A 23,390-nucleotide genomic window follows, 5' to 3' on the forward strand; every position below is an offset into this window, starting at 1 on the left:
TAAAGTCACACAAATTAAGATGTTTGTTTTTTTATGTCATAGTTTAGCTTTAAAATATCTAAACTATCGGCTTGATGTTGTTGATACATTATATTTTTAAAAAACCAACAACCTAAAGAGGTGAATACTCGTTTTAGCCGGCTCACGTGAACGCAGCCTCTCTTGCAAACCTCGCGATGCGTTACACCCTGAACGTATTGAGGTCGCCACCGTGCGGTGAAGAATAAAACAGTAATTTATCTCCACACAGTGTACTGTATGAACACACTGCATAAGAAAAAGTCGTCCACAGACACACAATTTTGTATTGCAAAGTTTCAGAATGAAATTTCATTTGACACAAATTAGTACACTGCCATGAAGTCCTTACAGCACGTTCACCATATTAACACGGATTTCCTGAGATGACAATATACAGTTACTGACGACATACAGTGCCTAAATAAGTGGCTTCCTTTAGACAAAAAGTTGCCATGGTTTGAAATTGCTACCATTAACAAAGATGTGCCATCAGCTGGTACACGTTACTCTGCATCCAAATCTGAAAACTAGAAAACTGGTGTTGAGCACGCAAGAATAAAGGTACCACACGACAAATCAAGTTCTATATGAATTCTACAAACAGACCGACTGACAAACATATCAAATTCATTAAACGAGACAATCGCATACAAAGGTTCCACTGTCACTATTCAGCAGGCAAACTGTGTGAAACAGCTAAAAGTCAGCTTCTTGGCCTTGTTCATGGGGTGAACTACAAGTTGGCTTCTTAATTAGACTTCAAGTGAACTCATAGGAGGGGTGGTGATGAGTGCTTTACTCATGCTGAGTGTGCGCGTACAGCAAAGGGGCACCAAAGAGGTAGAAACTGTGTCATTAAAGAGTAAATGTGTCTTTGGCCAAAAACAAAAAAATAAATCCCCTTTGCCTTTACTGCCTTTCCTCTGCTACATGTGTATCTGCAATATTATATCAGTAATAACCAAGACCCCTCATTAAAAGTCACGGATTACGTGGAATTCACTCCCACACGACTGCAGTGACAACACACTTACTGTACATATCAATACATACTCCAGATATACCCAAAAGTAAAAGTTTCTCAGGCTTAATGTTGTGTTTTTAAGTGGCCTTAAAATACAAAAAAATACGCTGTTTGATTGCATTCCATCCTATGTTAAGAAAATAATAATTATGTGGTGGTGAACACAGGTAAAGACTCCATTAACCGTGTCGCCTGGTCCTGAAAGACTTCTTTTTTGCCCCAACCACAGTTCACACTGATCTGATCACTCATTGGACTCTGGTTCAGGGGTGTGTTCTTGTGCTGCTTCTTCTGCTTCTACTTCTGCTGCTTTTTCCGCTGCTGGCTGGTTAGTTTCTTCTCTCGCCGCCTTCACAGAGCTCTTGCTGATGGTCAGGAGGTCTCGCAGCTCCTTGTTCTCAATCTGAAGGAGACAAGAGCAACCAGATAGTTGAGCCTGTAGTGTGGGTCACTTAAATAAAGGCCGTTTACATTCAAACCTTTGCCATTGAAGTCAAACGTTGCCCAGTAAATCTATAAATTCGACAGCACATGGAGTTTTTAAATCTGTCGGTGAGATGTTCCTGCCCTGGCTGGAGCATGCACACCGGGGTATTGGACCAACCAAGTCAGCTAACATTTAGCCCTATGCTAAATTGAATAGAGATTAAAAAAAAAATAATAATAATCCAATTCAGAGGCTCTTCTAGACTCTTCAAAAGTAATCGGATCAAATGAATTGAAACCAGATATTTTTGCCGGGGTTGTGACGCTCAAAATATTTTAAAAACCTTTTTACAGCTCCAACTGTAGCAACGGAGGAGGCTTCATCAGAGCACTTGTAATTACTCTCACTGGGGGAAGAAGAGGAAGACAAAAGTTCTGCACAGCAAGTTTGAAGGAACATTTTTTTCAAATAATAGAAGAAAAATGTCAACTCGTCCAAACTACCTACGATCACATAGTTCTTACTTCTAGCCATCGAGCGATGCATACAGGTTTGGTTTAATTAGTCCTGTTTGATATAAGCATCTGTTTCTGGGATTTCTGCCTCCATCGTAAAGCCTGTCCAACTGTGAGATGCTTCTCCTCTGGACCGTCTCCAGACTAAGACTTGAGGCAGCAGTGATGCACGACGGGCGTCTCGCGCAGGCCGTGTGGCTGCTCTAACCTGTTAACATGAATGCTGAAATAAAAAAAATAAAAAAATCATTCGGCGAACTTCCATAAGTTCTGGATGGATTTGTTATAACTGGAGAAATAGTCACTTCCATTCAGCTCTATAATATGAGATTACTAAGAAAACCTGGGTAAATGAAAACAAAACTGTCTGCACGTCCAGACATCACTACAGGTAAGAGAAAAATATATATCTGTGCTGTTTGCATGAATTATTTTTATCTACAGAGGCAACAGGCTGAGCTGTGTTGTGACACAGTTGTAGCGGATAGACTCAAACATTTCTTGCTCCAGGTCACGCGGCCGTCCACCTTCTCTACAACCCTTCAGCCACAGACGCCCGGCTGTCTAAACCTCTGCTCTCCTCTTCAGGACCACAGGTGTGGACCCGGGTCAACCCTCCCCCCTAACTTCCATAAAACACCTCTTAGTTCAAACTTTCCCAGGATCTAAATCATTTATCAACTTTGAGGAACTTTAGCTGTCAAAACGAGAATCTGCATTTCTGCCTGGATAAACACTAACGGACCAAAAGCACAGATGGACGATCGCCTCTGTCTCCCTGTCAAATGACTTTGTGACCTGTTGTTGTTGTGTCAGTGTTGGAGTCTTTGTTCGTGGCGTCACAGTTTGTGTCTTGTAAAACACTTTTGTGTTTCGTAGTAAGTTGATATTTTGTTTAGTCATCTTCGTTTTGTTGTTTTTGTTCCGTTGCTGTTCAGTCTTTGTCGTTACTGCGCTGTTTTTGTCGTTACTGCGCTGTTTTTTTTTTTTTTGTAAATGTATTTTTCGTGTAAAGCAGCAGACTGGAACAACTCTGTGACTCACAGCTCGCAACTTTTTAATTAAAGCCAACGAAGAACGAGCGACATCGCTTATTTTGTGAATCAAGCATTCTGCAAAATTCATTTTTGTCTCCATTTTTGTAGTTTCACAGTGAATTATTCTTATAGAGGCTGTAGTCTGGCCAACTGCAGTTAGCTATTCAAGTTTTGCTCGTCTTCCACTGACGCACCGAGCACCGGTGCTCTCCTGAACCTGTCGGCGCACGCCGGGACTACGAGGCACAGAAACATCCAACGGGACAAGACGACAATAAAAGGAAGTCAAATTCTTTGATCCGCCGTCTATACGAGGACTTCAATCTCTGAATGCTTCGCCCGTCTACTCTCCATCAACAGTAAGTATCTTTGATCAAATGGGTGAAGTCTCAATCGCCTCCTAAACTCCTAAATTAATTTCCACAACCATTATTCATTTTAGCTCCACCGTCCATATTCCCTCTTTCACTCCACGACCAAATTAGCTCGTAAAAGTTTGTTTCTGGTGTATTTGAAATCTCATTATATTCATCACGCTCATGTAATCCCATATTCACATTATTCATATATTTGTGTAGTCAAAAAATACGCTAAATGTTGTCATAATATTTTTCTGAGTATATCGAAGGATTCGATTTCTTAGATGAGAGTTATTGTTTCAGATTATGCGTGACTGATTTTTTTTGTTTAATTAAAATGAGTTAATTTGTCCAATCAGACTGTTGCCATATCAACGAGAGCAAAACAGATTCACCCAAACTCTTCAATGAGTGCAAAAAAATAAACTGATAAACGTTCCACAGAAACGTGTTGAATTCGGCCGCTGCTGGTTGTTACAGACGGCAAGAGTCTGTGCGTCCTCGGCTTTGGCTGCTTTGGCACAAGTCGGCCTTGAAGTTAAAAAGATAAACGAAGGAGCTCTCGTGCTCTCCGAGTGACGGCAGCAAAAGCTTATTGAGCTGCACTGCAGCTACGGTTGGATTTGTTAGTTGCAATTCTGGCCTCGACTCATCCGTTTTTAATGGACTGTTGTGTGCGTGCAGTGATGGCCGCTCTGGTTGTTGGTGATGCAGATGTTTTTCATGCGCGTATTACTTTGCATTTCACCGTATCCGAGTACATTTCTGCAGAGACACCATGATCTACATTGACGGCGTCGGTGTGTAATTTTCTAACATGCATCCAAAGAAATATGGATCCACTCAGAAACACATCCCCAGTGTGCTCACCTCCAGTTGAGCGAGCCGCTCTTGGACAGAGCAGTAGTGCTGATCATCCACCTGCACCGCTCTCCTCATCACCTGGCCCATCTCGCATATCCGCTCCACTTGGCTCTGAACCTCCTGGACAAAAACCCGGAAAGCAAGACTTTTCGTGAAGCCGAGGCCTTTTCAACTGTGCGTCCTTTCATTTAGCGTCCCAGCCCACAAATGACTGAGCTTTGTTTTTGTTTTTAAATACAAAGAAAGCCGATGTACTTTGGCGTGGTTCTCGTGGAGGCTGAGCACAGGTTTGGTGTCCAGCTCCTTCTTCGCCATCATCAGCTGGAGCATCTGCTTGCGGTACCGACCCATGATCAACTCCAGCGCGTACTGGTGCTCTTCAAGGGACAGCCAGAGTTCTGTAGGGACATCAACATCAACACACCGAACTGTACCGGAAACAGTGGCCGCAAAACCGTCACGTGAACTGAACTGCAGATATTGTGGATCGGTCCATCCCCGGCAGCCTTACCACAACCAGAATAAAACGTTTGTTTACCTTTATTCTCCTGCTGCAGTTCCTTGATTTGAGTGTTTTCCTGAGTCAGAAGGACGTGAGGCTTGTATTTGGTGAGCTCCTGGATCTCTGAACTGTCTTCTATGTGCTGCAAGGACACAGCAGGGGAAAGAAAAGACGAGCAACAGACAAGTTGGAGGTACATTTCTATCAGAATTGAGTTTAACAAAGCCCCCGTTGTGCCACTTCGATGCGTACGTGCCTTTGCTGCACGTGTTTTGTAACCGTGTTGAGGTGCTTTTTTTCGGTTACCTTGTCTGGGAGGGCATTTCCCACCTCTCTCATGCTCTGCACTCTGTGGCTGAGGGCCCCGGACTGCTCTATCAGCCCCTCGGCGGCCGTGTCGTGCTCCTTCAGCCTCTCGAGAAGGGTCCGAGCATCGCCCAACACTTTGTCTAAAGTGCAGGCCATTGAATGACAACTCTTTGTACGCAACGTAAACAAGGTGCAGACAGCCGATACCTCTCAGTGGTAACTTACGTAGGCTACACAGCCATAGTTTCCCCGAAGCAGCTGCTATTGCGGGAATTCGCTGTCAGTTTATCGACAGAGAGAACAAGTACCGAAAATACGAATAAAAAGAGAGACGTCTCTCTTTTAGTTGTTAAGTCTGTCGTTTCCGTGAGACGAAATGTTTACGTCACTTCCGCATTTTCTTCTTCACTATGGCAAATGTTGTGATCTCGGTGGATACTGCCATCTACTGGAGACTTTAGAGTCCACGTAAATTTGACTGAGAAACTTGTTTACGATAATAAAAACTAAGTAAATATTGTTGGACTTGGGCTCCTGCTAGTACAAAGCCAATATGTGTCAGCCCCCAGTCCTGCGTGGTTTTTTTTTTTTTTTTTAATGAGGCAATAGGAGAAGATGTCAGGCTTCAAGATATTTATTGAACAGCCGCAGAATAATCAGTGTTACAGAGCTCTGGGTCCAGACTATGTTTCCCTGACCGCAACAGAGTATGTGTCAGTTCACGAAGTCTGACCTCCTGACTCTCCCTGACCGTCTTCTTATAGTCCAGACACCAAAAAGTCACGTGTTTTGATGTGTCCTTTGTTGATTGGTGGAGGTGGTGGTTGTCTTCCTTCACCCCCTGGAGTCCTCCAGACAGCCGTCTGCTCCTGTTAATGCCTCAAAGAACAACAGCATGTGACCCCGCAGGTTGCCGACCCCCCTGTGACCTTTTGGTTTGGCACAGTACTCTCACCCTCATTCACAAACGCAGCCTTTCGTCTACACCTTATTTTTCGGACTATAAGGCGCACTTAAAAATCCTTAAATTTCCTCAAAAATTGACAGCGCGCTTTATAATCCAGCGCGCCTTATGTATGGTTACTTGTGCTTATTGATCGATTTTATGTTATTTTAATATATTATATATGATATAGATAGTATATTATAATATATTTATTATTATTATTGTTATTTTATTTTACAATGCGCTCAAAAATCTGTACGACTTTGGTAAGCAACGAAGCCGCTGCGCTCAATGGATATTCGGAGCATTACGGTAAAGCGGTGTCACGACCTGATCGGCCCGTAACAGGAATGTAAATGTCTAAACTAAAAGTGCATTCATGTGAGGCAGCCCGCGCCCGGAGTTTGATTTACCGGACTGTGTTGTTTTGCTTAATGCGCCTTATAACCCGGTGCATGTGTGAACATAGACACGTTAATTCACAGTGCGCCTTATAATCCGGTGCGCCTTATGATCCGAAAAATACGGTACCTTCATTCACAACCACACCCTTTTGTCTACACCTTCATTCACAACCACACCCTTTTGTCTACACCTTCATTCACAACCACACCCTTTTGTCTACACCTTCATTCACAACCACACCCTTTTGTCTACACCTTCATTCACAACCACACCCTTTCGTCTATACCTTAGGATTAATAGTTGATCATACGACCTATATATAATTAATATGATATGGCATACATATAGGTTGTAAACATAACCGAACACAGAATCGCACAATATGTCACAAAAGAGTTCTCACGAAAGGATTAGCCCCTTAACAATTGATCAACTTCATAATAAAGTGTGCAGCTTTAGTAAAAAGGATATTTTCCACATTTTTTTTTTTTTTTTTGTGTGGATATTCATTAAATTCTAGCTGCATCGTTTAAATCCTTTTCAATTGATTTAAAAATTAAAAAAAATAAGACACCGTGTCTTAAATGTTGTTTATACGCTATATAAAAAACAGAATCAGCTATATAAGCAGAATGTTATTGTCCATTTCAAATGTCCACAGGTTCAATAAATAACATCAAATCAGTGACTGATTCAGCTGAGAATTATCTCGGTATCAAATTGCATTTCCCCGACTAAGACTTTTATTCTTGAATATACCCCTAAATTGCAACGTGTGGCCTCAGAAACCTTCCTGCAGGAGAAGAAAGGTCGCTGTCGGGGAATTTAACGACGGACACGTACTTGGTTTCAGCCTGCAGCTAGTGAACGACATGACTGTATATTTACAACAACACGACCGGGACACGGCTATACATCCGTTTTAAAGCCTCGACAGCGAAGTTGATGAAATGTTCCCACTTTTATAACGCAGCTGGGTGCTCAAGTCCTCTCATGGACCCGTCCGGGACCGCAGAAGTGGTTCCTCTGCAGCGGGACCCTCTTTCCTTGTAGGCTCTTTGGTTAAACTGACGCCGTCAAATCTCGCGGTATCTGCCTCCCTAATCACTACGTAATGTGCCGTGCTGCTTCTAGCGGCGCTGGTGACAGTGCTGAAAGCTGTTGGGGTGAGTTTTTTTTTTTTAATTAATTTTACCTTTTCTCAAAACATTTTTTTAAACACGCGTTGTTACGTGTCAGGAAAGCGTTCCCCCCGTTTCTCACCCAGTGTGTCTGTAGGAGAAGACAGGCTATGTGGCGCTCAGTCATACGCGTATCTCGGGCCTGGGTGGGGGCGGCCGTGTTTTTTTCCTCCCAACATAAATCACCACAGACAGAGGGCCGACAGCGAGCTAACGTTAGCCGCTTCGCGCTGCGAACGGCCCAGCTACCATCGTTTTAAAAGGTAGACGTAAACAACCGGTGACGTTATGATTTAAATTCGTCGCAACGTACCCAAAAAAAAAAAAAAAAAAAAAATATTCAAAAAAAAAATAATATTGTGCAAAAAATTGGACGTGTTGTGCAATAAAAGACGCACGAGGCGCACCGGTAGAGAGCGGAGCACGAGCCTCTGGGAACGCGCACTTCTTTGTTTGTGCCGTCCTCGTGCGGTTAGCGTCCGTAACGTTTCCGTTACAGACCCGTAAACTCAGCTGGTGGTAGTTTGCACTTGAGCTCACGTACACCGTTTAATATCGACACTCTTTCGTGTCCCCGTTGTTTGTTCGTTTTTAATTTCACCACCACCAAAAAAAATAAATTAAAAAATTAAAAAAAAATAGTCTCGTGCTGGAGAAGCAGCGCGCGGTCCCATCCACTTCTACAAAATAACATTATGATGCGCAAAAACAGACGAAGAAGAAGTTGTTGTTGTTGTTGTTGTTGTTGTTGTTGTTGGTTCATCAGATGTTGTGATGCGTGCTGAATCCCTCCTGAGCCAAGAACCTCATTTATAACGAGCCTCAAATAAGTTTCAACGAAGTCTTTTACGTGTTCAAATGAACCCCGAAACATAAAGAGAAAAAAAATAATAATAATAAATCATTTTTATTATTTGGAGATTAGAGGACGCGATTTACGCGATCGGTTGTCTGTTTTCTCTCCACAAACTTTGTTATCAGAGAGCACCAGCTGCATACCTGTGGTCTTTTTTTATTTATTTATTTTCCAAATTGACTGAATTCCCGATGTGCGCTCACTCATCGGTACATTGTTATGTCGCAGTGAACGTGTTTACCTCTTTTTAAGAGTCATAAACATCCGGGGGGGCTTTAACTTGTTTACGACTTTAGCGTTAGCGAGATGCTAATCTACCAGGTTCTGTTCGTCCACACAAGGTCATGAAGACGACTGGGCCGCTGGGCCGGTACCGTGAGGCTCACTGTCTTCAGCGAGCAGCAAAGAGCCAACGAATAAAATGAACTGCGCTTCGACTGTCCCGGTGTGTATTTTAGAGTCGGTCCCGTGTGGTGAAATGAGCCGCTCGGACGTGACGCTTGTGATGGCGTTGCATGCCGCAACGTGTTGGATCAGGCCACATTAGCTGTTCCAGCTGAGGATGGCGGATTGCTTGGAAGTCACATGGTCGGTGCTGTCAGGGCGGTTGTTGTTCGGGCCCGGCCCCGGCCTGGACCGGACCGGACCGGACCGGGGCCGCTCGTGATTCTCGGAACCGCGTTGTTCATTGACTGTTCTGCTTTAACTGCGGTGGTCTGTGTGGTTTAATGTTTAACGAGCTACGCTGTAGTTTAATGCCTGTCAGAAAGTGTCAAACCGGCCAATCGCTGCCGGTGGTCTCGTGGGTGGACTGTGTTTTTTTTTTTTTTTTTTTTTTTTTTCTGCGTCACTGAAAGCTGGAAAAAAAAATTGGGAGCAGAATAGTCCTCCTTCTCCAAGGTTATTTTCACAGAAGCATGTCTCTGTTTATAACACACTTACTCAATCCATCTTGTGACCACTGGCTCTGTTGTTTATACCACTAGTATGTTCAGTTTTAGTTCTGGTGGGTTTAATATTCAATGAAGAGTTGCAAATGTACATCAAAGTGCTTGTTGGTTAATTTGGATTTGCTACAGAAAAAGTATACCCCTTAAAAAAAAAAAAAAAAAAAAGTCCCAGTCTACTTCCAGGAACCCCGTTGGTCTTTTTTGCACCGCCGTATATTAACCGTCTGGGCTGTAGGAAGGGAGTTATTGCGACACAGTTATAGCAGACTGGGTATCTTGTGTCCCCGGTTGGCTCAACCAGCTTGGTTTCAAAGCGGAGAATGTAGGTCAACAAAATTCTACACTAACCTCCTGAAGGAGGTCTGAGTTTCCTCTTGGTTGTAAGATCAGCCTCACCTGCAGACTGAACATGTGTACATCGGTATGCAGAGCAGCTGCATTACGAAACAGTCTGAAATGTTGCCGTAAATATCATAGCCTGAACTGAAGGTATGCACAAGGACTTGTTGAGCCACAGCTCCGGCCTGCTTGTCAGCTGCCTGGCGTTGTACACTGTATCTAAAGGCATCTGAGGAAAGCTTATTTTTGTTCTTGAGAGTCGGGGCAAACCTCAGGCCACTGGTGCACAGGGTTGTTGCTGTTTTTCCCGTGACAGAAAATGTCAAATTCCACTTGGCTGACAGTGTAGTTAATTTTCTCTGCCTCCCTGCGGACTCTTACAGCCCCGCAGGCCCTTTGTATTTCTTGTTAAGCCTAAATTCATGTCTGTGAAGTGAAATTGGTTCTCCTCGTCTAACTGGATCTGCTTTCTCCCAACAGTATGAAGTGAAACAGAACTGAATTTTTGTACCATCTGCAACTGCTTCAAGTTCAGATCACAACAACGAAACTGAAGATAAACCTCCCAAAACAAAAGTTGCAACACCATAGACACGTGGGGAAAAAAAAAAAAAGGATCACTTCAAGGATTTAAAACAGAAGAAGAAACCAAATCCTGAAACGACCAAAGAATACGCACATCAGCCCAACTGAAACGCAGAAGAGAAGAAATCCAACGCCCAAGCATAATTCGAGAAGACCATAACTGATCTGAAACCAGAAGTTTGTGCCTACTCAACAGCTTTGACAAAGCACACGTCCCAACGCTGCTCCTAGCCCTCCTCATCCTCACTACACCGCCGACTCACCACCGGGGTGTGGAGTGGGCTGCTATCTGCTAGTTTTTCCCCCCCAGAGTTCCCTCCTCTGTCCCTCCCTCTTCTCCTCCCTCTGTTTTCATTGTCTTTTTTTTTTCTAAGCAGTGTTATTGCACCTGCGTTTGCCTTTTTTTTTTTTTTTTTTTTTTTTTTTTTGCGTGAGTTTCCCCTTTTTTTTTTTTTTTTTTTTTTTTACTTTATGCAACCATCTAGAACTTGTGCCAGAAACCTGTAACAAGTGTATGTTCAACTGTGTGCGTGAAGAAGTCTGCAAAAACGGCAAAGTTATCAAGATCCTGAGAATTACAAGATACAAGACGACGAATAAAGGTGGGTCTCTGTTGCAGTCCAACCAACGTCAATTGTACTTTTCATATGAATTTGTCATGTTTTGAAGGATTCCCTCCCCACAGTATATGTGTATTTTTTTTTCTCCCTCTAATGGGTTTAAGAATTCAGATAAAAGCAGATGCCACAAGTTATGTGGAATTCAGAAACTATAATTGGCAAATTCGCTGCTTAATGACGTTACTCGTTATTCAGCAGCCTCAACTGCAGCTCTTGATTCTGGTTCCGTTTGGCCAGCAGCTCTGATTTGGTGCAGCAATGCAGAGGTTGTTTTCTTTTTATCACTGAACACAAAAAACAGCGTATTTGTCAGCATTTCTTGTTTAAGCATCCATCTTTGACACAAACATCTGCTGGATTTTATATGTTTTTTTGGGTTTTTTTTTTTATTGGAGCCGTATCATAATTTGTGGCCTTTTTGCTTAGAATTTGGGATTCTTGAATTTGAAAGGGCATCATCTTCAGCGATTGTTTGTCTGCAGCAGCTGATTTCACAAATTCGCACGTCCTCAAGCGGAGAGAGGAATATATCGGTGAAAGCAGCTGCTGCAGTACGTGGTTAGAAATGAACCTCGTATATTTATTCTTTGCACACGATTACACATCCCTCTTGTGAAATTAGAGCAATAAGTAAATAAGAACATTTGATCCTGTCATTTCTGTGACCTCCACATTGCCATTTGCTAAAGATAACTTCCTGAAACTTCACATGAGCCAGCTGAACTGAAGCACCACCACCTCCAAACAGTTAAACTGGTTATTCGATTTAGTTGGACCATGATTTGATTGCTTACCCACACCCAACCCGCACCTTTTTCCTATTCTGTCGTTTTCAAGTCATATCCTCCCTGATTTTTGCCTTCTCAACCCGCCCTGGGGATTAAAGCCCACAGCTATTTTCCTTTTGTTTGTGACACTTGCACACTGGCTGACCTATCTGCCTTACCCGTTATGTTTGTTCCTCTCTTCACCCTTGCAGACATCCAGCGGTGTATCTTTGGGTGGTTACATAAGAATAGTACTTAACAGTCAAGCATAAAAAAAAAAAAAAAAAAAAAAAAAATCAAACAAGTAATCAAGTTCAGCAAGTGCTCAAGCAAGTTTGGTCCGAGTTTATGGGAAAATATGGGCAGCCCCTGGAAAGGCTTTGTTGAGTTTACCTTGCCTGCGTCGCCACCCACCGCGTTTGTTAGCGCTGACCTGAGCAGCACCTCCCCTGTCGGACTCAGCCTGTCGCCATATGGCCGACCCGTAAGTTTCACCTTCCCACCTCTTTTCTACGTGCCCCACCCCATCGAGCACCCATCCACCCACCTTGCCCTGCATCTTTGCTGTGAATGGCCTAACCTCTTTCATCCTTTTCAGGCTCCCGAGACTTGCCTCTACTCAGTTTTATTGTTGCAGGGCGAGAGGCCGATTAGACTTAGAAATTTGGCGATTTTTCTTTCCTCCCTTATTTTTTACTTTGCGCACTTATTTGGGCCGTGACGCGCGTCAATTATTTTGGACGATATTGTTGCTCGTAAAAAAAACACAACTAAAAAAAAAAACTCCACTCAAGACAACACAAATACAAACTGAACTACATACCGCTTGGTCCGGTTACGAAAACTGATTTTAGTCTGTATTTAAAGTACTCACCCATCAGCATTGATCAAAACTTCATTCTCTCTGAGACTAAAAACATTTTTTTAGGTGGATGTTTCAGAGTAATCACTGCACTGGCAACCAAATGTTCTCAGGTCTTTAATGTCTTGTATTAAATGACATTAAAGGGTAAAAGACCTCCGTGTATGTTATGTCTTGTTTTAGGTGTAGCTCACTGTGATAGTGCAGGACAGGGCCTTACAGGAGAGGCTGTTCTGGGACCCCCTCATAACCCATAATCCATCACCAACTCTCTGTCCACTGTAGATGCACTGCTATTTGACTTGTCATTTGCATTTCCTGAATCTCCATCTTCAGTAGTTTTATTTTACTCGACCTCGAGTAACATTTGCAGCACTTCACCTTAACTGGCTGTGCCAAGAAGTTGATTGATCTTTTGAGGGTTTTTTTTTAATTTGCTTTCTCTGTAGAGCCGTTGCTGTTTGAATGAACTAGTTCTTTCTACCACTTGCTGTAGATTGATCATTTAATGAGTTTACGGTTGTAGAACCATAGTTTCTTAGTGACTATGTTTTTTGGGGGTTTGAGGACTGAGTTTTTGTGGTGATGAGCTAAATACAATGAAAAGACATTGAAGGAATCTTCTACACAAGAACGCTTGTATTGCTGTGATATGGTCGGCCTCAAAGGTGGTGCAACGGTAAACGTAAGGTGATGTATGAAAAATCTGCAGAATAGTGAGGGCAGCTGGACAGTATTTTGTAACTGTTATATAACAAGTAGTTTTGCATAACGACTATTTGTGAGATCTAGATTTATGTGAAATTTAAATAAAGTAGTGACCTTTCAAAGCCGTTGCCTCCTCCCAACAGCATATCCCAGTCCTAGCCCCAGTGTCAGAAATGGAAAGAGGCTCCTCTGAACCGCCAGTGTCTTGCAACACTGGCCCTGCCTCGTCTACATCTACAGGTCCCATGCCTATCCCCCGCTCCTCCTCAGTCTCTTGCCATCCCCATCCAGGCAGTAAAAAGCACAAGCGGACCCCCTTGTATCAGAGATCAGTAAGAGGGCATGTCCGGTGGTGCCCACTCTGACTTAACACCTCTGTGAGCTGCTGTTGTGTCCTGGGACTTTTGCTAACAGCATGGTTTGTGGTTTTGTGAAAAACAGTTTAAACCAGGGTGTCGCAGCAGGTTTTGACTGGCGAGTTTTGTGTTGATACTCCAGCATAATCACGGGTTGGTTGAAAGGTAGTTATGGGTAACAGTTTGAACATTTGTCTGTCTAACCAGAATTGCATGAAGTTTTTTTTTTTTAGTGCCGAGATGTTTTGGGACTTAACTGACCTGTCATTTGAGTGAATTGTAGCTTTTCGTGCATGACATGAGCAGGAAGTGCCACACAGTATTTTAGTTTACTTTCTTAATGGTCTAAATAATCCTGAAATAATGTTTGTTTTCCACTGATGGCCAGATTGCCTCTGAAGGCTCTAATGTAGCATTACTTTTGCTTTTGTTTCCTTCCCTACTTCCTCTGAAATGTGCTGTACTTGCATGTTTGATGTTATGTTTTCAGTTTGATTTGATTTTTTTTCTTTTTTTTTTTTTTAAGGTTGGCATCAAACACTGCATTAAACTGCGTCCTGTGGTTTTTTTTTTCTTCTTCTTCTTCTTTTGTCTGCTCCATGTTGATCCACGACAGGATGCACTTTAACCTTTTGTTTCTCCTCTTCTCCAGATGAGTTTTGACCCAGGCATGCTCCATAACAATGGGCACACTGCGTACGCCAACGGCACAGGGCCAGGCATTAGAGAGACTGGTGTGGTGGAGAAGCTCTTGACTTCCTATGGGTTCATCCAGTGCTCTGAACGTCAGGCTCGTCTCTTCTTCCACTGCTCTCAGTACAATGGTAACCTGCAGGAGCTTAAAATAGGAGGTGAGAGGCTTTGGACTCGTGTGTCCAAAGAAGAAAAGTGTTTTTGCTACTTTACTGAAACCTAAGTTATCCCTGTGTTGTTTTGAAGTGTGCTAATTTTGTTTTCTCTCCTCTTTGTCTCATCAGATGATGTAGAGTTTGAGGTATCCTCTGACAGGCGCACTGGCAAGCCCATAGCAGTGAAGCTGCTTAAGATAAAGCCAGAGGTGCTGCCAGAGGAGCGCATCTCGGGCCAGGTGGGGCCAGACCTGCACGTCTATCCCTTTACTGTGCTGCATGGTTATATTCATCCAGTTAAGAAACTCCATTTTTTTTTTGGTTATGTCCTTGTCTGTCAAGTCAACCGTTGTGTATATATATGTATGGCCTATTGTGGATTATTTGAGCAGGAGATGTTATTCTTTGTACAGTGTAAAATTTGTTTCCCCTTTACACCACATCTAAATTACAAAATCAAGATTTATGGAACATTTGAAATTTCAAATTGGCTGTTTTTTTGTTTTTTTTTAAATGGCATGCATGTTTGCTGAAGGTGTTGAATGTCTGAACAAATATGGTCAAGTTATCAGTGTAATTTTTCAGTGTTTGTGTGTTGAGCTCAGTTGGCTTTAGTCTGAGAGACAAACAGTTCTGGTACACGGCTGTAAAGAGTCAGTGAGCTTGGAAACTGTTTCATTAACTTTAGATTAGCGGAGGCGTGCCACGCCAGACTTAATGGGCTTGCCTCATTTGTGGTGTACAATTCATATCATGCAAGTGATGCTATTTATGTTGTAATAGATACACATTAATAAATCTAATTCTACATGTAGAGCACAACGCGAGTCCAAAAAGCAGCACACTCGTACTAATTTGTTCACTCAGTAACTTGTTCATTCAGGACATCAACACGCTCGAGGCTTAAACAGATTTCGTGCTTAAGCGCAATCATGCTCATGCAACTCTTAACATCTCAGACACTTGATTTATGTGTTACTGTACCATTTTGAAATTCAGCCATTTCATCCATCGCATGTCCAGAAATATTTTAATCGGGCTTTGTAATTATAGTGAATGTTCAGCCAAAGATGGGAAACGCAGTGTATTAATTGTCTCCACCTGCAATTCGCCCCATTTGCTGCAGGTTGTCTCATCAATCCCACTGCACTTGGATGGAAAGTCTGCTCCTGGCCAGGTGCCCACAGGCAGTGTGTGTTATGAAAGAAATGGGGTAAGATAACTGCCATGAATTACTGTATGATTAGTCCACAAAATGCTTAATTAGAATTTCATCTTTCCACTCTTGAAGAGTTTGTGCAGAAAACACTCAAGTTATTTCTTCCATGCTTATTCCGTTTTTTCGGAACGTCTACTTACGACTTCTTCCAAGTTCTGATTCATTATAATGTGTCAGTGATTTGCAGCCATATGCTGTGGAGAGCACCGTGTCTTCATGCATTAATTCCAGTCACACTAGGTGACAGAGTAAATGTAAAATCTTCAGCCTCCACAGCACATGGCTGCCTGCCATTCATATTTTATGCATTCTCTTATTTTGTGGATGGTCTTGAATGTGAAATAGTTTTACGTTATTTAACCCAGTTTGACATTAGTGTCACTTTCCACAGGAAGTGTTCTACCTTACCTATACTCCGGATGATGTGGAGGGTAACATCCACCTGGACACGGGTGACAAAGTCAGCTTTTATATGGATACCAACAAGCAGTAAGTCTCGACACCGTCACGTCTTAATAGCAGCTTGCACTCGATGTTATATTCATCGCTCTCCTGCTTGTATTTCAGTACTGGTGCAGTGAGTGCTCATAACATTCAGCTTGTGAAGAAAAAGCAGATGAGGTGCCAGGGTGTGGTATGCGCTACAAAGGTAAGGGCCTCCGATATCATAACATGGTATGGTTTACCTTCGTCATAGCTGACCTCACAAAACTGAGTGCGCTAATTAGAAGAGTTGAGAAAGGAGCTGAATACTGTCCCTGTCAACACACAATTCCCAACCTATTAACTAGCTTGTTTGTGACTTCCATATAGATGAAGATAATGATGATGATGATGTGGCTAAAATACATCCAAAATATGTAGTCTTTGATCAACTTTGGCCTTATCAGAGTCCCCCCCCCCCCAGCTAAACCCATTTAACTCTTGAAGCCCTAGACCTCCTATTACGAGGAGCAGGTAGATAGAACTGTCATGTTGAACCTTGTGTTCTCTTTCAGGAGGCCTTTGGATTTATTGAGCGGGCAGATGTGGTGAAAGAGATCTTTTTCCACTATAGTGAGTTCAAGGGAGATCTGGAAGCTCTTCAAGCTGGAGATGACGTTGAGTTCACCATCAAAGACAGAAATGTAGGTGTTGTCAAGCTCTTGCAATCCACAAATATCTGACAATCTATTGATTTTTGGTAGATCTGCTATGGACCGACTGAGACCTGCAGCTCTTAAAACACCTGCTTAATGAATGCATGCTGTCTCCCACAGGGTAAGGAAGTGGCTACGGATGTGAGGCTGCTCCCCCAAGGAACAGTCATCTTTGAGGATATCAGTATTGAGCAGTTTGAAGGAACTGTTGTCAAGGTCATCCCGAAGGTTCCCACCAAAAACCAGGCAAGTAGATTAAAGATCTGCCAAATGGAATTGTATTTAATAGTGGAGGCTTTAATAGCAATCATTGAACCAACCAATCTACCAACCAAGACTGTAACAAACAAATCTCTCCTTCCTGCTTCTGCAGAACGACCCTCTTCCAGGTCGCATCAGTGCAAGGATTGGTTTCACCGACAAGGAACTGCCGTTCGGCGAGAAGGACACTAAGTCCAAGGTGACTCTTTTGGAGGGAGACCACATACAGTTCAACATCTCCACCGATCGCAGAGACAAGCTGGAGAGGGCTACCAACATCGACATCCTCCCAGACACCTTCGACTTCACCAAGGAGTCTCGTGAAATGGTGAGGATGGCAAAAAGAAAGAAGTAAATCTTCTCAACAGTTATGTTTTGCAACGCCTGACTGTTGAGAAGAAAGATATTATTAATTGGAAATGGTTTCCATATTTATTTAACTAAAGTGTGAATACTTTGTCACAAACCTTTATCCAGGGTGTGATTGCAGCTATACGTGATGGCTTTGGTTTCATTAAGTGTGTGGATCGGGATGCCAGGATGTTCTTTCACTTCAGTGAAGTCCTGGAGGAAAGCCAACTGCATATCTCAGATGAAGTGGAATTCACTGTTGTGCCTGTAGGTCCTGTTTATTAGAGTTGCCCTAAAGTGTGTTATTACTTAAGGAAGCATATTTTTGTTATTTGTCAATGAAGAAACTAAAGTAAATGTCCTTTCATTGCCAGGATATGCTGTCAGCTCAGAGAAACCATGCAGTTCGCATCAAGAAGCTTCCCAAAGGCACAGTGTCCTTCCATACCCAGTCTGAGCAGCGCTTTGTGGGTGTGGTGGAGAAGGAAGTTGTTGCATCCTCCACCAAGAATGCCAGTCCTACCAAGGGCAAAGAGAAGGTACCAGAGTGCACAAACGTGACATAATATTTCAAATAGATTTACCCCCCGCGCTCATTCAAAACGGTAGTCATAGAGACCATTTCCCAACCCTCCTCATCTACCCATCTTTCCACTTTTCTGTTGTAGTTCTAATGTTCGTCTTTGCTTTCTCCTTCAATGACCTCCTCCTGTTCATGCCCCTTGTCGGTTAGAAAAAAGACAAGGTAGGACTGAGACCTTCTGCATGAAGCCACATGAATTATGTCTCGCAAATGAAGACGTTCATATTCTGGGCAAATGATACAAATGTTTGACTTAACATTTTAGTTTGAGAAAAATCGCAGTTGACAAATAATGCAGTGTAGTAAGATGGAATTACGAATGTGCCCGAGCCGAGCCTTGTTGTCTAATGAGTGTCTGTTTCTCTTACTTTTCAAGGGTAAAGTTGTAGAGAAGGTTCGTCTTTGCAGGCCTCTGATCGCCTCCTTTGCCTCTTTAGTTGACAGCATGGTATTTGATCACCAATTAACCCGTGGCAATGTGGATCAAGTATTGTATCACTGATTCAGAGAGTAGGGCTGCACAATTAAGATGAAAAAGTAGTTCCAATTACTAGTATGTTTTTTTTTTTCTTTTGTGGGGAACAGCCTATCATTTTAATAAAACATAAGGTGTGTGTGTGTGTGTATGTATCGCAAAATTAATTAACCATATTTTGTGCCTTCCTAAATGTGACCAGCACCCAGATTGCTTCACTCTTTGGTCCTTTTCTAACAATTAAGTTCAACATAATTTATCAAATTTCCAAAAATGTAAATCTTTGTAATCATGCAACGTGGCCATTTTTTTTAATGTACACCCCATTTTCTCACTTTGTTTTAGATTAAATGTCGAGCCTGATGATTCCAGTGAATTGCAGGCTGCAGTTGGTTTAAGGGATTACTGTTCCCAGTAGTTGAAACTCCAGCAGTGATGGGTAATTATGCAGCCCTACGCTGTAGGCTGTAACTCGGCTGTTGCAGTAGATTAGGGTAATGCTAACCAACTAGTCCGCTACAGAACGATGCATTGCACACACTAGTGCCTTTCATGCTTGTGTAGGCTATTTGCACACCATCTTCTAATACACTACATACTCTAAAATCATCTGGTTGAATTAGCCGATTCTTTTTAAATACGAGCTCTTTCCAGCTCGCGCTGTTGAGAAACAGTTGTGGCGTTGATGAGACCATTTAACCTCGGCTGGGACCAGCTGGATCAAGCACTGCTTCTACTTATTAGAAAGATAATGTAGGTTTGATTTGTTGCCCTCTTTTTAGGAAGCTGAGGAAGGAGTGATTGCATATGAAGACTGTGGAGTGAAGCTCACTGTGCCATACCATACCAAGGACCTGGAGGGAGGAGGTCACCCACAGGCTGGAGACAAGGTATCTCTTGAGAGACGCCCGGCCATTTTGCTTAACATTTTAATAAAGATTACACAGAGGTTTTTGTAGCAGACAAACGCTCACTCACCTTCTCGTCGCTCTGATTTAGTTGCTTCAGGCTCGGAAGTGCTGGAGTGTTGTTTTGCCCGTGCGACCGTTGCATTTGCTTGTCCTCTAGGTGGAGTTCTCAGTCAACGAGGTGAAGCGAACTGGCCTGCAGAGTGCCGTCTCCATCCGGGTCCTCAACCGCAATGCCTCCAACGCCAAGAGACTGCATGGATTTGTTGCCACACTGAAAGATAATTTTGGCTTCATTGAGACGGCAAATCACGACCAGGAAATTTTCTTTCATTACAGGTAGAGGTTTACGTTCTCAGATGCTTTTGGATGAGGTGGTTGCTGATGTATTTGATAACGACATCCAAAGATCTCCTAATTCATAAAGTCCCACTGTGCTTCTGTTTTCTCGTCAGTGAAATGTGTGGAGATTTGGACAACTTGGAGCTTGGCGACACGGTTGAATACACTCTCTCTAAAGGAAAGGGAAACAAAGTCAGTGCTGAAAAGGTTACCAAGGTGGCTGCAGGTATGAGGGCTTTATTTTCCTCCGTTTATTTTACCGTGATCATATTTGTGGACGTAATGTAGGTGTGAATGCTTGTAAACCAAAGATGCTTTTCTTCCTTTTAGTGAATGGCATTGGTGAAGATATCAGTGTGTCTTTGATGATGGGGAAAGTCATCCGTCCCTTACGCAGTGTGGACCCCTCTCAGACAGAATACCAAGGACTAATTGAAATCACAGAGGAAGGTTGGTGTCAAGTTACGATGAGACTTGTCAACTCTGTGTTTAACGCACACTGTTATATTCATTTTTTTATTGGGGGAAAGTTAAGTTCTTGTTTTGTGTTTTTTTTTTTTTCTTGTTTTTTTCCAGGGGGAACTAAAGGGCAGAATTATCCATTTGGAATCATGGGAATGGCAAACAAGGCAGATTGTCTGCAGAAAGGAGAACTGGTGAAGTTCCAGGTGTGCACAGTCACCCAAACCGGACAGAAGATGGCCTGTAACGTGGTGCCTCAGCGTAGAGCTTTGGTGGAGTGTGTCAAAGACCAGGTACGGTTCGGTTCTTCGTCTTCTGGTGCATACTTGGTTACGACCGTGCGAATTATGACGACGTGAATTGCGGCACATCAGTGAGTTGTGTCTTTTGTCGCCCGCAGTTTGGCTTCATTACATATGAAGTTGGTGAGAGCAAGAAGCTGTTCTTCCATGTAAAAGAAGTGCAGGACGGCCTGGAGCTCCAGACCGGCGATGAGGTGGAGTTCTCAGTGGTCCTCAACCAACGCACAGGAAAATGTAGTGCCTGCAACGTACGCAGAGTCAGGTAAGACCCAGGACTATTAAAGGCTGCAGAAGCTGATTGATTTATAATGCACATTTTGGAAAAACATGCACTATAATAATAATAATAATTTTTTTTAAAAAATTCAAAGTAACGCAAGTTGAAAATCCGTGTTGATCATGGTCATTGTGTGTCTACCGTCCCAGTGAGGGACCTAAACCAGTGGCAACGCCGCGGCCTGACCGCCTGGTGAACCGACTGAAGAGCATCACCCTTGACGACGCCAGTGCTCCTCGCCTGGTCATTGTAAGACAGCCCCGTGGTCCGGACAATTCAAAGGTACAGTGAAGCTGCAGTTTGTACCGTGATGAAATAAGCTGGTGTTCTTGGAGAGCGTAGCTTTGCGTCCAAATTGATACAGAAATCAATTGTTGTTGCTGATAAAACATTTCAATCATTTTCATGGGTTTTTACAATCTGTTGTACCAAAACCCCCAACACTAGAAATGTCCAATTATTGAACATACAAAGTTGGTAATAGGCTATATTTGATTTAGTATTATCTATTCTAGAAATCAGAACTATTCATGGAATTACAGGCTGTTTATGCAGTGCATGGAGTACCTGAAAATGCTACATTGGCCAAAAGTCTGGCTTTGCTTTAGGATGTAGGTTTCCCTTCCTCAAACCTTTCAATAGCTTTTGTAATATTCTAGATTTGTATGTAAACTTGATCATTTAATAAAGTTCATGTTCTCCTTTGCAGGGCTTCAATGTGGAACGCAAGATTCGCCAGCCCGGTGTCATCGACTGAGCAATACAGAGCCTGTTGGGTGTTGGTGGGATACTTTCCCAAAGTGCAACAGCGGGGCATAAGGGAATATGAAATCGACACATGCTTGTACACAAATTCATCCACAAAACATACGCACACATACAGTAATTGGCATGTGTAACCTTTGTCCCCATCGATACCTGCGAGGGAACTTTTCGTATTCCTGCTCCCTGCGTATGACGTATTTGATACGGAGTTCCACAGCAGTGTACATGGGATCTCTGAGTGTGTGCGTGTGTGATGTATCCTCGAAGTGATTAGTGTGTAACGGAGGTATTTGTTTCTGAGGACTTTGTCCCTCTAAATTGTGATGAGAATTCATCAGAGTGATGACTGTGTGACCGTCTACGTCCCGACCTTTTGAATCTGCTTTGTCTGGAATTCTGCACCTGTAATCTGTCAACCAGTTTGACTGGACGAATGAGCGCGACTGTTGGCATGTCTTTGAACCTCTGCTCCATATTTGTTCCTCATACTTTAGCTCCTTTACCCGTGGAAACTTGAACAATTTTATTGTCGGGTTTCCTCTACTGTATGCTTTCCATACAAAACGCATAAAGCAAAGTGAAGTTCCCTCCATAAGGAGGATCATATTTCTCATATGTGCGAGCTTAAACTGAGGATTCTTCTCTGCTCCGTTTTTTTGAGCAGTTTTAAAATGCTTTATTGAAGAGCTGAAGTGAAAGCATGGTGTGTGTGTGTGTGTGTGTGTGTGATGTATGTGAATGTCAAAGTAGTTAATCTAATGGGATTTACTCTTACCAATCTGGAGCCTTTAGATACCTTTTTGGTATTCACATGCTCCACTTAAGCAATTTTTCCCAGGTGCAGAATTCCCTTTGGCATCTTATATCTGCAGTTCTTTTATACAATGTTTTGTTTTCTTGCACATATTTTTTTTGCTTTTTTTTTTTTTTTCCATTGGAACTCAGTCTGCTAATATTGAATTAAGTAAGAATAAGGTGCCTAAAAACTATGAGCAAATTAAATAATAATTACAACAAAAAAAAAATCAATAAAAATTAGATGTATCCTCTGTTCCCAGCCAACCGCCAAAATATTCAGAACAATCTTAGGGTGGCTTTCTTTTCTAGTAGAAATAATACCGATATGCATCCCAAACCTGTGGGTTGAACTATACTGTATGTAATGTGTGCTTTTTTTTTTTCTTAGTGAAAAGTTCAAACTTCAGATATAATGAAACAAAATTTAACTTAAAAAAAAAAAAAAAAAAAAAAAAAAAAAAAGGAGGTTAAAGTATTAGAAATTCTGTTTAAAAAACAAAATTAGAAAAAATCAGGATAAAAGTTTATGTGCTCTGGAGACAAGGTGGGTGAGCTGTTGTGCCTCTGCACATTAAGTTACAGTCAAATTTAATTTCTTTGGAGATCACTGGGTTTCAGTTGAACCACGTAAAAGAGGTTCTCATGTACTTTTGTTAATGGTCTTGAATGAACAATTGAATTAAAGTTTTATGAAAATCATTTGCTGTTTTGTTGTCTAATTTCAGAGAAAACCTCCCAGACTGCTATATTTTAAGACGGCCTCTGAAGAAAACTACTTGGAGGCGTAGAGTGGCTGTGAAAACAACTCTATTATGTAGACCAATTATACACGGCAAAGAGGGCATTGACTGGAGGCTCAGAAATGCCAAATATATTAGCAGTTATTAAACATTAGCCAAGAATTGTTGTAAAAAGATATTGGCCTATCTATACAATGAAACGGAATGAGAGAAACAACTAGAGCTTCTCAGCAGATGCAAACAAATTGACTGGAGTCAGAGCTGCTCATTTACAAGTAGGACTTTTA

At 42.3% G+C, this 23,390-nt stretch overlaps 2 protein-coding genes across 10 annotated transcripts; one reads left to right on the forward strand and one right to left on the reverse strand.

The window, feature by feature from the left end:
• Window positions 1-171: 171 nt before the first annotated feature.
• On the reverse strand, window positions 172-5,442 carry sike1 (suppressor of IKBKE 1). Its single transcript, XM_069693964.1, has 5 exons — window positions 5,056-5,442; window positions 4,786-4,891; window positions 4,503-4,645; window positions 4,254-4,367; window positions 172-1,448 (listed from the first exon to the last, which is right to left on the reverse strand). Exons 1-5 carry the CDS (start codon window positions 5,212-5,214, stop codon window positions 1,290-1,292), a joined length of 681 nt encoding a protein of 226 aa, XP_069550065.1. The 5' UTR covers window positions 5,215-5,442; the 3' UTR covers window positions 172-1,289.
• Window positions 5,443-7,499: 2,057 nt separating this feature from the next.
• On the forward strand, window positions 7,500-23,062 carry csde1 (cold shock domain containing E1, RNA-binding). 9 transcript variants are annotated; one of them, XM_069693971.1, is made up of 22 exons: window positions 7,500-7,575; window positions 10,216-10,922; window positions 11,920-12,191; window positions 14,286-14,484; window positions 14,611-14,777; window positions 15,608-15,694; window positions 16,077-16,189; window positions 16,268-16,349; window positions 16,699-16,827; window positions 16,960-17,085; window positions 17,213-17,428; window positions 17,578-17,718; window positions 17,826-17,990; window positions 18,411-18,428; window positions 19,292-19,399; window positions 19,578-19,756; window positions 19,873-19,985; window positions 20,090-20,209; window positions 20,336-20,514; window positions 20,622-20,785; window positions 20,950-21,082; window positions 21,510-23,062. In XM_069693971.1, the coding sequence occupies exons 3-22, from the start codon at window positions 12,066-12,068 to the stop codon at window positions 21,555-21,557; spliced, it is 2,613 nt and encodes an 870-aa protein (XP_069550072.1). In that variant the 5' UTR covers window positions 7,500-7,575; window positions 10,216-10,922; window positions 11,920-12,065; the 3' UTR covers window positions 21,558-23,062. The 9 variants fall into 9 exon arrangements, with proteins under 9 accessions (XP_069550072.1, XP_069550067.1, XP_069550069.1 ...); XM_069693966.1 differs by lacking the exon at window positions 11,920-12,191 and adding an exon at window positions 13,421-13,609; XM_069693968.1 differs by lacking the exon at window positions 11,920-12,191 and adding an exon at window positions 13,421-13,609 and having other exon boundaries at window positions 16,092-16,189.
• Window positions 23,063-23,390: the final 328 nt, after the last annotated feature.

The sequence above is a fragment of the Brachyistius frenatus genome, unplaced genomic scaffold, assembly GCF_029030835.1.
Source record: "Brachyistius frenatus isolate BFR_SWC_R1_liver_20210118 unplaced genomic scaffold, ASM2903083v1 Contig_16, whole genome shotgun sequence".
Taxonomy (NCBI): Eukaryota; Metazoa; Chordata; class Actinopteri; family Embiotocidae; genus Brachyistius; species Brachyistius frenatus.

What these genes read in the sequence shown, in the direction of transcription:
- sike1 (XM_069693964.1), bottom strand. Translation starts at nt 5,214, where the DNA reads ATGGCCTGCACTTTAGACAAAGTGTTGGGCGATGCTCGGACCCTTCTC. An exon ending in ACTGCAGCAGGAGAATAAAG is followed by an intron (nt 4,646 to 4,785) that starts GTAAACAAACGT and finishes ATGTCCCTACAG; the next exon opens with AACTCTGGCTGTCCCTTGAA. An exon ending in TCCACGAGAACCACGCCAAA is followed by an intron (nt 4,368 to 4,502) that starts GTACATCGGCTT and finishes GTTTTTGTCCAG; the next exon opens with GAGGTTCAGAGCCAAGTGGA.
- csde1 (XM_069693966.1), top strand. Translation starts at nt 13,451, where the DNA reads ATGGAAAGAGGCTCCTCTGAACCGCCAGTGTCTTGCAACACTGGCCCT. An exon ending in GCAGGAGCTTAAAATAGGAG is followed by an intron (nt 14,485 to 14,610) that starts GTGAGAGGCTTT and finishes TTGTCTCATCAG; the next exon opens with ATGATGTAGAGTTTGAGGTA. An exon ending in TGTGTTATGAAAGAAATGGG is followed by an intron (nt 15,695 to 16,076) that starts GTAAGATAACTG and finishes GTTTGACATTAG; the next exon opens with TGTCACTTTCCACAGGAAGT.